Source organism: Bos grunniens, chromosome 11 (assembly GCF_055505025.1).
Source record: "Bos grunniens cultivar Pamir isolate PY7600 chromosome 11, Bosgru_T2T1.0, whole genome shotgun sequence".
NCBI classification, from domain to species: domain Eukaryota; kingdom Metazoa; phylum Chordata; class Mammalia; order Artiodactyla; family Bovidae; genus Bos; species Bos grunniens.
Window position 1 is genome coordinate 83,064,946 of NC_141175.1, and position 15,387 is coordinate 83,080,332.

General features: G+C 55.7%; 1 protein-coding gene across 3 annotated transcripts; it reads right to left on the reverse strand.

The window, feature by feature from the left end:
• Positions 1-462: 462 nt before the first annotated feature.
• Positions 463-10,587, reverse strand: PKDCC (protein kinase domain containing, cytoplasmic). Of its 3 annotated transcripts, none has more exons than XR_015137098.1 (7): positions 9,763-10,537; positions 5,588-5,710; positions 4,337-4,968; positions 3,957-4,036; positions 3,615-3,722; positions 1,572-1,745; positions 463-1,363 (listed from the first exon to the last, which is right to left on the reverse strand). XR_015137098.1 is itself a non-coding variant. In XM_086327291.1 (7 exons), the coding sequence occupies exons 1-7, from the start codon at positions 10,399-10,401 to the stop codon at positions 1,278-1,280; spliced, it is 1,482 nt and encodes a 493-aa protein (XP_086183417.1). In that variant the 5' UTR covers positions 10,402-10,587; the 3' UTR covers positions 463-1,277. The 3 variants fall into 3 exon arrangements, 2 of the variants coding, with proteins under 2 accessions (XP_086183417.1, XP_086183418.1); XM_086327291.1 differs by having other exon boundaries at positions 4,697-4,968; positions 9,763-10,587; XM_086327292.1 differs by having other exon boundaries at positions 4,697-4,881.
• Positions 10,588-15,387: the final 4,800 nt, after the last annotated feature.

Genomic DNA, 15,387 nt, shown 5'->3' on the forward strand with positions numbered 1-15,387 from the left:
TATATTTATTTCTTGCTCAAAAAAAGAAAAGAAAGGCTCTGAAAAAGAAAAGTGCATTACCATGTGGTGATAATGGCCAGGACCAACCCCTCCACCAAGGCAAAGCCAACCAGACTGGAGACTGCTCAGGATCCCCTGGCATGGCTGACATCCCACCATTAGAACATGAGTCCTTTGGGTAAAGGCTTTGTATATTAGAAGCCAATGGATATTAAAATTTTAACTTTGTTAGGGGAAGGGGTTCCTCATGTCTTTGGTTAGGACAAGGATGTGGAGGACCAAGGAGGGAGATGGAAGCCATGGGAGTAGGGCTTGAAAACACATTTTGCAAACTTCAGTGTCTGCCATGGAGATTTCACTTCTTTGTCACACACCGCTCCTCCCCCAACTCCCAGACATACACCAGGGACAACTGAGTACAAGTAAGTCAGGCCAAGAAACTGTGCCTGGGGAGGTCAGTCCTTGCTGTGAAATGTCATTTTATTAATTGATTTTATTTTATTTTTTACAAAAATAAACATTTTAATGAACAAAAAGTACAAAAGCTTCTGGATATACAAACTCCAGGAGGGGGGAGAGGCTGGTTTTGGCTGCTTTGCGGCTTTCACTGAAAGCAAATGAGGCAGAAAGGCCCCGGCCCCACCCCCGCCCCAGGTCCTGGCTCAAACTGCTACCTGCTCCTCAACCCACGACTTGGCTCATACCTTGTGTGCTCCTGCTTGTGCCCCTGGGCTGGCTGGCAGGCGCCCCCTGTTGGGTTCCCAGAGGCAGCTGCCCTGGGGTACAGAATCACCCACATCTTGGAGCATCCCTTCAAGTCTCCGCTCAGGAGCTTGGCTAAGAGAACGTGCTCCATGACCGATTGTCCCCTCGCGGCCCCTGCTGAGCCATGGCACATGCAGCAGCACCAGCAGCAGGGGCTCTGGCTACATTCTCACACTATAAACACAGTGATGGGGCTGCCCATGGAACTGTCCCCACTGAGGGGCAGAGCCCCCAATGGGGAGACCAGCCTGAGCCCTACTGGCAGCCGAGACGGTGAGAGGGGCAGTCAGCTCCCTCCCCCTTGATTCCTGGCTCTGGAGCCAGCAGTCCCAGACCTAGACTGGTAAACTCACATTTTTAACATTTGGCATTATTGCACGTTGTCCTGGTCACCTTGGTCTGTCTGGGCTGTCAGCTTGGTCTGCAGGGGTGCCCATGTGACATGCAGTGCTGCTAGGGCAAGTCACGGGCAAGCCCAGCTGGCGGGGATGGTCAGCAGAGCCTCAGATGGCTCAGCCAGAGGCCCTCACATATGTGGTCTTGCTGGGATCAGGGACCACGTGGCTCCATCCTGTCTTGAAAAAGACCAGTTGCCGACCTGGAGGCAGAAGTGAGAGGTAACAGGACTGGATGCTTCTCTCTCTGGAGGCAGGGCCACTCTCCCTAACACAAGGACACTCATCTCATTCCCTCAGCCTCCTTGTCTTCTCATTGTTTCTGGCTTCTGATGGGGGGCCACCACTACCCATCAGTCTCTTCTGGGGAGTCTGGTCACCTCCCTCAGGATGTCCTTTCCCCCAGCTCACCTGTCCAGGTGGTCTGGTTGGTGACCACAAAGGCCTGGCACTGGGCATGGTTCTCACAGATGTCCACGGCCTCGGCCAGGTTGAACACGGAAAGGAGGCAGCCTCCGTGGTGGTAGGATGGCCAGCATCGGTAGTCCTCCTGGGGGATAGTACTGTCGGGGAGGCGCTGGTACTCTGTGGGTTGGAGATGGAGCTCAAGTGAGAACTCTGTGTGGCCAGGGGTGAGGGCTGGGACCACTTGCCTTAAAGGGCTAGGAGACCCATTTCTTAGATGTAGTCTAAAACCCAGCCCAGTCTTCCTAGCATGGAGATGCAGGCAGCTACCACGGTGGAACTGGGATGACCACTCAGGAAAGGCAAAGCTCAGGTTACCTTTTGGGAGATACACATCTCCCAAATCTAAGGGCACACAAGTGATTTAGGCTGCATGTGACGGTGGGCACGTGTGTGGGACCAACGCACACACACACAGATACTGGTTGACCAGGCTGGTTGCTGAGCTTAGAACATTTTAGACATTTAAAGCTGGGCTTCCCAAACTTCAGTGTGCATGTGAATTTTCAGGAATCTTGTTAAAATGCAGATTCTGATTCTGAAGGTCTGGGGTGGGGCCAGGGAACTGGCATTTCCAACCAGCTTCTGGAACTGCTGGTCTGCAGACCACACTTTGAGGAGCAAGAGCTTCTGGGTGCCCTTGGTCCCATTTCCTTCTGGCCTTGGGGAGAGAGGTTAGGCCAGCTTCCTGGGTAGTGGGGGTCAGTCATGAGTTTTTGAAGTTCAGAGGCATGCAGATGAATGTAAAACACAAAGGATTACCATTTGGGAATCCACAACTTGAGTGTTTGGGGCACAGGCTGGCGGAAGAATATGAAATCTTCCCATTTCACAGAAAGAGCCCCCAGAGGCTCTGAAAACTTCTCAATCCAGAAGCTGCTTCACTGCAGGCCTCCTGTTCATCAGAGTCTTTCCTGCTGCCTGGGGAGCCCCAGCTTCGGACTGATAATGCAGAAGCCCTGGGCCTTGGCCACCCCGCCTTCCTGCCTCCTTCTTCTACAGGGACTAGACCAAAGTCCAGGGCAGGCTGTGATTTATAGCCCCATAAACGGCGTCCTCAGGGACAGAGCCAGCCATTGTTCACCTCGTTAAACTTTATTTACAGGGCTAACGAGGGCTCCCCCACCCCTAAGACTGGCCAGAGCTCCTTGAATACGGATGCTGCCCATCCCTCGCCCCCTGCCAACCATGCTAAACCCCAAGGCCTCAACGGAGGGACCACGAAGCCTGCAAGTCGTGACTGGAATTCTCTCCCTGCTCGGGGGCTCCTTAACTGGTATCAGGTGGAGCCATCTCCACCTCCAGCCGTCCTCCTAGCCCCAGAAGGGTGAGGAAGGAGAGGGAAGTAAACACAGACTGTGTTCCAGCTGTGTAAGAGGAAATGAGTTAACTGCTTTCACACATTTCACCTATCATTTACTCCTCGGAAGAATTTTGTGAGGCAGGTAATACTGAACCCAATTCACAGATGAGGAAAGTGAGGCTCAAGGTGTAAATACCTTGCTGAAAGTACACAATATACAGAAGCAGCTTTGCAGCCACCCAGAGAAGGGGTGTCGGAGCCCAACCCCCGGTTCAAGGCAGAATTATAGTTATTCCCGGGCTTCCCTGGTGGCTCAGATGGTAAAGAATCTGCCTACAATGCCCAAGACCAAGGTTTGGTCCCTGGGTTGGGACGATCCCCTGGAGAAGGAAATGGCAACTCACTCCAGGATTCATGTCTGGAGAATCATATGGACAGAGGAGCCTGGAGAGCTACAGTCCACAGGGTTGCAAGCAGTCGGATACGACTGAGCGACTAACACACACATACATAGTTGTTCTAGCTCAGTCAGAGGGAAGATCTCTGAGTGAAGGCCAAACAGTCCCTCTGCATCACTCCAAGTGAGTCTCAAAGGGAGGTTGAGCCACTTCCCCAACTAGGGAGATCACTCTCCTTGAACTGCTCCCCACCTTCCCTGCCCCTGAATCCCTATAGGGGCCACTCACCGGCTTGGCTGCCCGCAGTGGAGTTCTGCAGATACTGCCCGCTCCGGTACAGGTGCAGCACCTTCTCCAGCTGGGCCAGGGTCTCGTCCACCCCCCAGGCAAGCTCTCCTGCAGAGTGCAGTGTGGCTCTCAGAGGGCATCTGGGCTCCTACATCTCCCTCCCCACCCCCACCCACCCCAATTCTGGAGCCAGGGCCCTGATGACCGGAGGACTGGGGTGGGGGTTTGCCACAGAATCTACTTTGGGAAGTGATGTTTCTGGACTGTGTGCCATCCTGGGCCATTCTTGTTCCCACGCTGGCTGGAGGCTCGGGGGACAAAGTGATGGGAGGCAGTGCTCACCTGTGGCGTTGACGATGCTGTCCAGCAGGGGCCGGAGTGAAGGCGGGGCACTATGGGGCAGGAGGTATGTGAAGAAAAACCTGGGGCCGAGAGAAATCAGGGGCTCAGGGTCCAGCCTGTGGGGACACAGCCTTCCTCTACACCAACTTGGGACAGAACCCCTATCTCGCTAGGGAGCCTGATCCCTTGGGCTAACCATCTCACCCATATAGCACCAGAGGGTGCCTAGGAGTCGATTCAGACTAAAGAGTCAATTCAGCATGTGCCCTGTTGGGGTCTGAGCAGATGCTAAGGCCACAAGTAACCAAATTGAGGTGTGTTTCCCCATCCATCCTGGGGACTTGTCCACCCCTCAGCCCCACATTATCCCCCAGACTGACCTGTGTCAGACCAACTTCCATGGCTTGGCTCTATGAGGAGCTTCCACAAGTGAAGGGCCTGGGGAGGAAGGGGCAGGGCCCTCCCACCAGCCCTAGGCTGAGTCTGACGCTATTTTAAGCAGCCTCCAGCTGCCACCCCCTAACCCAGATTCTCCTTGGAGCTGACTATTTTTAGCTTCATGGTCAGGAGCCTGCCTGTTCCCTTCTGGATGTAGGGGAGCCTTTCTCCGCCCCTGCCACTCCATTGGTCATGGCAGAGTCTCCGGCCTTGGCTGGTCTCTTGGACCCCGTGTGAGCTCCCCTCCCTGCCATGCCCCCTGGGGCCTCTCACTGGTCCTCCTGAGTGGGGGTGGAGGTCACCTGTAGGCATTGTAGAGGTTGCGTTTCTCATTCATGGCCTCGCACCAGCCCTGGGCAGAGCAAGGCAGGGTGAAGTTCCTGGCTGGGAACTCGAGTATGCAGTCAGCGTTGCCTGTGCACGGCGTCTCCTCCACACGGGCGTCATCCAGATCTGTCACCTTCAGCTCCCCGTCCACCAGCACAAACTGTCGGGGGCGGAAGTCCAGCAGAGTGACCGAGCCCAGCGGGGAGTGGGCCAGGTGGTGGAGAAGCCGGCCCAGGCTCAGGCAGATCTGAGGGGCAGACACCGGACTGCTCACTGCTTTCCTCCAGGGAGGGGAGCCTGGGGGCTCCAGGGTGCCCTCCTCTGAGGCTCTGGACTGAGCTGTGTGTGTGTGTGGGGGGGGAGGGTTTGCCTTTCTCTTAAAGGCTCTAGTGTTCACTAAGGGCTGAGGCCTGGGACCTTACAGAGCAAACCAGTGATTTTCTACGACCCCATGGCTGGCCCGACCCTGAGGGTAACATGGAGAAAGTGGGGAAATGGGCAAGGGAAATCTGGGGACTCCTCCCTGAAGTTCCATCTCAGTGTGGGTTCTGCCTAGTGCATGCAAACAGAGGGCAGGCCAAGATGACCTTAAGGTCTTTCTAGACCTAGGACACTGGCCCTCCTGCAGCCAGGCTGAGTGAGGGGGTATGTGTGTGTGTGGAACAGGAGTACAAAACCAGGATTCTCTCTGCCTTGGTTTGTTTTTTTTAACCCTTTGGCTGATGGCTGAGTCAACTTCACGGCATCCCTCCCTCCCTCCCTCCCTCCACTAAGGAGGAGTCCAAGCTGCTCTGGAGGGCTGACCTTCTAAGGGAGAACCATCCCAGCCAGGAGCCCAAGGCCAACTGGCCCTCCTCCCTGCTCACTCGGAAGCGATCCTCCCAGGAAGTCTGCAGCAGCTGGATCATCTCCACAGGGGCGCCCAGCTCCGTGATGGTGGTCAGGGTGTCTGGGATGTCCTCACTGTCCTGGTAGCAGTAGCCATAGAGCTGAAAGAGGCCCAGGTGGGTCATGGGGTCACAGGGTGGGGACAGGAACGAGGAAGAGCTGGGTTGTCAGATGCCCCCACCCTCCCATCACTAGGTCTCTGCTTCAGCTCAGGCCAGAAGAGAATAGCAACTCTGCCTGGGAAGCCTGGGCTCTAGCCCACTGTTCTAGCAGCCCCTTACCTCTGGCCACTCAGGTAAATGGGCAGGTCTGAGCACCATGTGATAACCATGTGCCAGGCACTGTGCTAAATGTTTTACATGCATAACTCAATTCTTAGAATAACCTAAAAGGGCATAGTTGGTACTATTAGTATCTCCAATTCCCATGTGAGGAAACCAACTCAGAGAGGTTAAATTACCGCCACAAGGTCACACAGTTAAGAAATGCAGGAGCTAGGATTTAAATATATGTCACTCTGATTCCACAACCTTGTTCTTTCCAAGAGTACCATTTGCTAACTGGCAAACCAACAAATGGTTATTGTACCTCCTCCCCTGTTCTAATGCTTGTCTTTGCTTCATCATTTCCACTTATAGGCACCTTCATTTTTCCTTTGCTCTGGTTTTTCTGTAGGGAAAGCAATCTCCCTGAAGATTTGTAACAAGTGTTGCATCAGTACAAAAAGAATCCAGGGCTCATACCCTTGGGTGTTCTTTGCATAATTGGTTGGGGTGGGGGAATGACCCATTATCAGCTGGGGTAGTAGTGAGTTCCTGGGGAAGGTCACTGTTCTTTGAGGGCATGGTCTCAAGGGCCTTTCCACTCCATAGGATTTGGGGGAGGGGCTTTGTACAGCTCAGCTGGCCAGGGGCTTCTGGGAAACAGCCTGACTTTGTCACCGACACCTAAACCAGGATCCATGGAGAGCCCTGCTTGTTCCCGCCTTTCCCACCTCGCTGCACATCAGCTAAGGGATCAGCCGGTGCTCAAAACACCCAGCACCCTGTGGGGCAGGAACACAAAGGCCAAGTTGTCGGGGCCAGAGTAGGAAGAGAGGAGAGCTGAACGATGGGGTGGGGGTGGGGTGGATACCAGCAGAGCCAAGCCCCTGGGCTAGATGTCCCTGAAGCTTTCACCCTTCTCGGTTCCACTCCTGGCCCCTACACTCTCCCTTCCATCCCAGTAGGGACCTTTTAGCCCCCCCATCCCTGGAGCCAGCCACCCAGTCCTGCCAGCATGAGGGAAGGCACATCTCAGATCACTAGGGTGACGACTTAGGGGATCGGGGGAAATCCCGGGTGCCCTCTTCTCCCCTCCTCTTCTTCCCTCCCACCCCACATCAGCCTAGGGAGGCCCCAGATCCCAAAGGGGGCAGCGGTAGGGGGAGGTAAAAGGAGCAGCCCTGGAGCCTGGTTCTCATTTTCTTGCCCAGAGTCTGAGCCTTTGTGGGAAACTTCTGAAGGTTATTAAACACCCGGAGGTCGTTAAATGCGCTGTTAACGAGGTATTAATCAACACCCCTCAGGAAAAAATAAAAAGACACCATTAACCCCCCCAGGAAGCGAGAGGCTGAGCATTTCAGTCGCATCTTTTGTTCCTCTGGGAGAAGAAATATACTCTGGCAGGGCCAGAATCAGGGCCCAGGCAGGCCTGGGGCCCCGGCTGAGGCCAGCGGCCCCAGAACGACAGAGGTGCAGGGGAGGGGAGACCCTTGTGCCCTTTGACCCTGGGCTATAGAGGCATCTATCACGTGAGGGAGTGTGTGTGTGCGCGTGTGTTGTGTGTGTGTCAGAGGTGGGCTGGGGAGGGGTCACAGAAGATGGATGGAGACATCCCGCCCGGGCAGTCCCAGAGACCAGAGCAAGCTCTGAGAAGTGCCCAGTGGGACAAACTGTCCTGGGCCTTTGCTGTTTGAACACCCACGGAGCCAACTCTGGGGCTGCCAGAGAGGGGGAGGGAGCCTCGGGGAGCGGGAAGCACTCTCTGGCTCCTCCCTGGTTCAGCAAACAGTCGAACAATTTTGAAATTTTAAATGATTAAGAGGTATTAAAACAACATTATTTCTAGTTCCCTGCACACCTGAATGGAAGCCTCCTGAGTAAGAAGACCCCCAAGTAGAAGACCCTCTTTGGAGGCAGAGGTGACACTGCTAAGAAGCCAGAGGGATACTGGCCTGGGGGTCTGGGGATGAGACCCCCACCAAAGCCGTCCCTAAATTCACCCCAAGGTTCCTCCACCTCCCTTTAAGTAAGGGTAGCTTTTCACCGCTCCCCTGATAGAAAGGACCTGGGACCCTCCCACCCACTTGTGTCTTAAGGCAACTCACCCCAGTCCCACCCTGTAAGAGTCACACAACCAACCCAGTCTTGGTCTAGAGAGGGACTGAGTGAAAACCAGTTATAATTTTTTTCTTTGAAACCTCCAGCATTGTGGTGGGGGCCTGACATTAAAGTGGAGGACCATTCTGTGATATACGAGGGGGTGGTTAGCTGATGCTCGTATTGAAGTCTGGGTGGGGTAAGAGAGGGCGGGAGGAGTTCCTTAAGAGACAGGAGAGCATAGCAAACCTCCAATCTGCCTTAAGGGAGAGGGCTCTTGAGTCAATTAACACTCAATATCCTGCTAACACACTCAAGACCTTCCCACTGCCTCGGAATCTGACTGACACCCCAGTTTCCAAAAAGTTCCCAGGAGCCCCCAGGAAGGGAAGAGAACTAGATCCTCCCAGTTAGAATAGCCACGTAACCAGCTGCTCATTCCCTGCAGCTCCAGAGTCAGCTATGCCACCAGGCAAGCCACCCACAGCTGCTGGCTCTGCCTGACCTGCAACCAGTTCAGAACCCAGGACCCAGTCAACACGTGTCTGATCAGGGCTGGGGTAGCCTGGGTTCCAGCAGTGATGTCAATAGTTCTCTGACTTCTCTCTACTATTCTGTGATGCCCAGACCTGGGGTCCATCTCACTCCTGAGGAAAGAAGGGAGGGACTCCTGGGTTTTTGCTCAATTCTCCCGGGTGCAGAAAGATTCATGTGAGTGGGCTGGGAGGTGGAAGGTGTGGGCATGGTTCCTAAGCTGGGGAGCCTGCACACACCCTGTGTTCCCTGGGCCAGGAGCAGTCAGGGATTCCCCTCTCCGTCTGCTCAGACATGTGCCAAGGGAACGGTTTGTCTAATCCCAGGACTGACTCAAGGACGTAGGAGAGCTGGGGGAGAGGAGGAAGTGGGTGTGTTAGGGCAGTGCTGGGACTGTGAGACGCCCACTCCCTCAGTCTAGCCTGGAGGGGACAAGGTGGGGTCTCATCTTTCCTCTCTGCTCCCCAGTGAATGGGAGAGACAGAGTCCCATTTACTAGGAACCTGGGCATCTGGCCTTCTCAATCCTCCAGTCTCTTGGCCACATTTGCTCAGGTAATGTGACTCTCAGACCCTCAGGCCCTCAGCCTGTTCCCTGAGCATTGAGCTAGGACCCCAAAGGCTTCCCCAAAGCCTACTTTGAGGCCCAGGGTCTCCTCAAGGAAGGGCTATGCATTTTGTGGCCTACTATCCAATCCCCTCCAGTTCTTCCAGTGGCTTCTGGGTGGGGTACCAGATATTCTTGGGGAATCAAACCTGGTCTTTTTCTAGCTCTTCCCAACCCCGTTTGCTGTGCCATCCCACCTTCAAAGTCAGATAAGTCACTGTTTGGAAGTTGAGAGAAGTGGGGTTCAGATTCCATCAAGAAAGTGAACGGATCACTGCAGCTGTGCCCCTAGCTCAGGGATGAGCTCTGTTCAGCGTCTTGGTTTGGGGTCATTTCCCTGGTGCTCAACACCCCAGCTCCAGCCAGAAGCAGGGTCCTAAGTCCAAACAGACTCCAATCCCCATCCCGAGTTTGGGTACCCTCTGTCCTGATCTGTCTTGGTGTGGAAGCTGAGGAAACCGGGAGTCTCTCCGGACGGCCACCCAGGAGTGAGAAGCAGGGTGGCGTAGAGGGGAGCTGCCATGGACCGGGTTCTGTCCCCTAGTTTAACCTGGCACAGTCACTGGGGCTCCGCTTCTTCATGTGTAAAAACAAGGGACCGGACCTAGGCACGTCCAGACAGCACCCTCAGCCCCGCACCCGCACCCTCGTACCTGCAGCACGTTGGGATGCCGCAGCCGCTCCAGCAGCACCATCTCTTTGAGCAGCTTATGGGCCGCCAGTCGATAGCAGCCCCTCCGTGCCCCGAACTCGCGCACGCAGCTGCCCAGATCGTGGCCGCTGAAGTCCACCGCCTTGAGCGCCACCGCCGCGCCGCCAGGCAGGCGGACCCGGTACACGGCCTTGGTGTAGCCGGAGCCCAAGTACTGAGCGCCGGACACGTTGCGGAGCGCGGCGCAGCCCAGGCGCGGGCCCGGACCAGGGGAGCCCGGGCCGGGAGCCGGGGGCCAGCCCGGAGCGCCGTCGGGCAGGGGCCGGGCCCGCGGGGGCCGGGGACGCTGCAGGCCCGGACCGCCCGGAGCCAGGTCCATAAGGCGCCGCCGCTCCGGCCGGCCAGCCCCGGGCCCGGGGCCCCCGCGGGAATAGCGCTGCACCTCCTCGTAGCGCGCTCGAATCTGCCGGGCCAGCTCCCCGCGGCCCCCGCGACGGCCCGGGCCCGGGGCTGGTGAGGGCCCCGGGGACTGGCCGGGCCGTGGAGGCTCCGAGCCCGGTGCGAAGAGCACGTTGAGGACCGAGCCCAGCAGGAAGGAGGCGCAGAAACCCGCGGCCACCGCCGCCCGCCGGCGCCGCATCGCTCCCCTCCCCCCGGCCGGCCGGCCCCGCGCGGCTCCCCGGCCGCGGCCCCGGGAGGCTCAGGCTCCGAGGCGGCTCCGCTCTGCGCTCCGCCGGCCCCCTGCCCAGCCCACGCGCATGGCCCCGGCGGCCCCGACCCCGGCCCCGGCCCCTCGCGGGCGGCACATCGGCCTGACACTTGCCTCTCTCTCGCCCTGCCCCCGCCGCTTATAAGGCCCGGAGCCGCCCCCGCCCCCGCCCCCGCCCCCTCCGCCTCCGCCTCCCAGCTCCCGGCCCGAGCCCGTCCTCGGCGCCGCCCCCTCCGGCCGGCCCGGCCTTCCCCGCTGACTGACAGCGGGACCTCCTCCCGCGGCCGTCCGGGCCTGAGAAGCGGCTCGGAGGCGGCTCCGGCCCTGCCCAGCCCGGGATCGCCGGCCGGGGGAGAAGGGGAGGCGGCGGCGGCGGCCCCGGAACGAACCGGGGGGATCGGACCCAGAGCGAGGGCGGATAACGGGGCCGGGGCGGCCAGATAACGGGCCCGGGAGGCGGTCAACTGAGCCGGCGGGGCAGGGTTGGGAAGCAAACGGAGGGGCGAGGCCGGCGGGTAACCTGTTCCGGAAGGGACAAGTAGCTGGGTCCGGGGTGCGCCCTCCCTGGGACCCGGGGCCGTGGGGCTGGCTGGGCACGGGGAAGGGGCGTGGGGCCCGCCGCACGCGGGGGACGCTGCTCATCGCTTAGTCGCGGATTCGGGGGCCGGGAATGGGGAGGCGGGCGCTCAGGGGCTGGCACCTGCGAGCGCCCATAGGACGGGAACTCTGGGATCCGAAGAAAAATCAGGAGATGCCCTCTTCCATCTCCCCTACCAAGTTTTTCTGATTTTCCTTGTTCCTAAAGCCCCACATCAAACCCCTACCTTGAGGATTCCCGCAGACAGACGTTAGCCGCGGATCACGAATTTTATTCGTGCTAGTAATTTGTACAAAGAGCACTTGTATCCACGGACATGCGTGGTCCTGATTGTCTCTGGAGCGTGTTGCATTAGTGTGTCTGAAGGGGCCACTGTCCGAGGAAGGGAGTGTGTACCATGTGTGTAAGTAGGTGCTGACTCCAGCAGAACTTCTGGTCCCTCCTCCTCCCTCCCTGATTGCATCATTAGCGCTAATTGAGGAGCTTTCACACGCCAGCGCATTAGTTGTTTGGAGTGAGCTCCCCCCTCCTGGGAGAGATAAGCCGCCGCCCCTCCCCCTCGCAGGCCTCCGCTTCTTCAGCGCCCTGGAACTGTCCACCTAGATCCCCCCACCCTTCTTGGGCACCTTCCTGTCCCCTGGTCCTTTCCTGGTTAATCGCTTTCTTCCTCGCAGTGTCAGAGATTAGCTCGAGAGGAGGCAGGAGGAGGTGGAGGGCCTAAAAAAATCTTTCCTTCAGGAGGCTGAAGAGTTGTGAATGCAATCTCTGTGATGAGAAAGACAGAAATCTCTGGCCGGTTCTTCTGGACCTGGAAGGGCAGAGGACAGCTCTGAATCCTCAATCATCAGCCTGTGATCCCACTGTTGTAGGGGTATCCAGCCCTGACTCCTAGGGTCCCCTAAGAGTGGGAGATTTGGGGTCCAGTCTAACTTAGCAAGCATGGGAAGGGCAGAGTGAGAGAAGCCTCCATTCTCCTGAGGACCTTGGGTTTGGTAGAGTCTGGTCTGGTCCTGTTTAGCTGCTGTACCCTGCCCCGGCCCTTGGCTGCTGGGTGTGGGGGAAGGCTCTGAGCAGATGCCCTCCCCAGCCCTCACACCAGATGTCTTTGGTCTAATTAACTGTTCTGGGAAAACCAACCTGGGTTTGTAAACAGAGCTACTGGCTAAAGTCAACAGGGAGCAGCAGCAAACAGCAAACATTCCCCTCACACTCAGCCACAGTCCAATCCCGCTCCCGAGGGAAGAGGGGAGCCTTGCGGATCCTGAGGCCTCCTGGCCCACATCTGAGTCAGGGAAAACCTCTCTTCCTCTGTGACACCAGTATGGACATTTCTTTACCCCAGTGGCTCAGACAGTAAAGAATCCACCTACAACGCAGGAGACTGGGGTTTGAACCCTAGGTCGGGAAGATCCCCTGGAGAAGGCAATGGCAACCCATTCCAGTATTCTTGCCTGGAGAATCCCCACGGACAGAGGAGCCTGGTGGGCTACAGTCCATGGGGTCCCAAAGACTCGGACATGACTGAGCCACTAACACATTACTAGTCTTAGGGGCTCCTCTGCTTGGGAGGACTGGGGATTCTGGGAGGACAGAGTTGCCATCCCAACTGCCTCCCTTCCAGAGAACTCTTGGGATATATTAGTCCAACCTCCTGATCCATGGGGAAGCCGTTATAGGGCGAATGTTCCTTAAAGAGCTTTCTTTGGGGCCTGCTGTGCTCTAGGATCTTGGAGAAACCTCCTAGGTAGGGCTTGGCATTGTTGAATCTCTAACTCAGAGTTGGTGAATATAACATGAACATTGTTAAGTTCGTTACACATCATGTAGGTATTATAATAACATGGTCTGAAATTAGATAATTATTCCTGTGATATCTTTGCCAAGCTTCAGTGTTTCTGTTATGGTTTGAAAGTTCAGTGCACACAGGGCCTGAGAAAAGGCCTGAATATACATACATACAATGCACACACATGAGCCCATGGACAGTGACCTCACACACAGGAACAAAGGCATTTCAGCTCTCGTTCTCACACTCACTCGGTCTCCCTCGCTGGCTCTCAGACATACAGACATATACAATCTTTGATGGAAATAGGTTTTTGGCCTCTGAAAAAAAGAGGTTGAACGTTTTAAACAGATTAGAGTTTCTGAATTGGCAGTTTCTTGACTTCTTAACCAAATTGTGCTTGTTTGCTTTCTTTTTTTCTTTGCCACCCAAGGAGTAGAATCATCATTTCAAAGAACTGAAAAAGACCTAAAACTCTTGTTCAGGATCCAGATTTACTATCTGCCCTGCTCCGAAGACCTGGCAAGGCCGGTAGCCTGGGCCTCCCTGACCAGAGTCCTCAGGCCCGAAGGCAGCTCAGAGCACTGGGGCCCTCCTCCAGCTCTTACTCAGGGCCATGGTGGTGGTGCTGTGTCTGCCTGTTCAAGAGCTCAGTGCTTCAAACACACCATGTTTTCCAGCCGCTCCCTCTACTTATCACACCCTCACCCCATCCAAACACTAGCTTGGATAGCAATCCTTAGGGAGGAGGCAGATGGTCCAAACTCCAAAATACTAAATTTCTTTGGAAATATCTTCAAAATACATGTCTTTCTGCATGCTTTGTCAGATTTTCTTAGGCTGCCAGGATAGGAATATCATCTTCTCCTCAGTCCTCTTTATTGTCTGCCTTCTCCCTCCAGGCCAGGTCTCAAATACTTGTTTTGGAATGTCACTCTCCAGCTCAGAAACCTGGAGGAGAAACTGAACTGGACCTTCAGGCCTTTGGGATCTGGCTCCAGCCCTCCACCTGGCCCAGTTCCCCTCTTTTCATTTCCCCGAACAGAACCAGACTCCCTTGACCTGTTGCCTGCACTGGCTCCTGACTTGGAGCCGTCATTCGTGTTTTCCCCTGTAGCCCTCCCAGTTCCTTCTCCTGAAATGCCCACTTGTAGCCTTACCTACTGGCTTCCCCAGTGGCTCAGCGGTAAAGAATCTGCCTGCAATGCAGGAGACTCAGGAGACACGGGTTCGATCCCTGGGTCAGGAAGATCCCCTGCAGGAGGGCATGGCGACTCACTCCAGTATTCTTGTGTGGAGAATCCCACGGATGGAAGAGCCTGGAGGGCTACAGTCCTTAGGGTCACAAAGATTCAGACACGACTGAAGTGACTTTAATACTCAGTCCTCAGCCTTTCCACATCTTTGCTAGCTGCTAGCTGGTTCCTCAAGGTCTCCCAGAAAATAGTGAGTCACAGACACTGCTACTTCACTTGGGATACCTGGATCCTTGGGACCTTGAAGGCCTATTCTTAGAGTTCTGTGGATTTATTTTCTTTAAAAGGAAATGTACAAAACACATTTCTCAGGTCTTGGAAAACTTGATGTAGACTGAAGAGTTTGGGGCTACAAGAAACCAAGAAACCTGGGTTCAAATTTCATTAACTGAGTTACTTTGGGTGAATTAGTTAATCTCTCTGTGTGTTAATTTTCTCATGAAGAAAATGGGAGACAATACTAGTACCTACCATGTAAAGTTGTCAAGTGATGAAATGCAGAGACATTTGAAGTGCCTGGCACAGGCTAAGCCCTCAATATGAGTAATCTATAGCTAGTATTGGAGAAGGCAATGGCACCCCACTCCAGTACTCTTGCCTGGAAAATCCCATGGACGGAAGAGCCTGGTGGGCTGCGGTCCATGGGGTCGCTATGAGTTGGGCACGACTGAGCGACTTCCCTTTCACTTTTCACTTTCATGCATTGGAGAAGGCAATGGCAACCCACTCCAGTGTTCTTGCCTGGAGAATCCCAGGGACAGGGGAGCCTGGTGGGCTGCCGTCTATGGGGTCGCACAGTGTCGGACACGACTGAAGCGACTTAGCAGCAGCATAGCTAGTATTAATGATAATATTGAACAAATAAACATCTGGGACAACATGTTAGACAACTAACCATAACTCTGCCTAGAGGGAGAAATGACTTTAGCTACTTTCCATCCTGGTTTCCACTGGTGAAACCTCTAAGCCTCCTGGGGCTCTCTCTGTGTCTGGAATTTTCACTTTTTCCCAAATCAGCAAACCAGCGGTCGATCAGAAGAGGCCTCGTTGCCCCCACTACCACCCTGCGGTGAGCTGCAGAGGGAGAAACAAATCAAGGCCTGATTCTTGGTGCCACAGTGACCGAGCACAGGGAAAGCCTGGGTCTGTCCTCCCTGGGGCAGGAGCTGGGGGAGGGGATGGCCCAGAAATTGAGGAGGGGGGAGGAAAGGGGTGGAGTCAGGCAGCCTGCGCCCCTACCCCCACTTCCCTCAGGTAGGAAGTGAAGCTGACGTTTC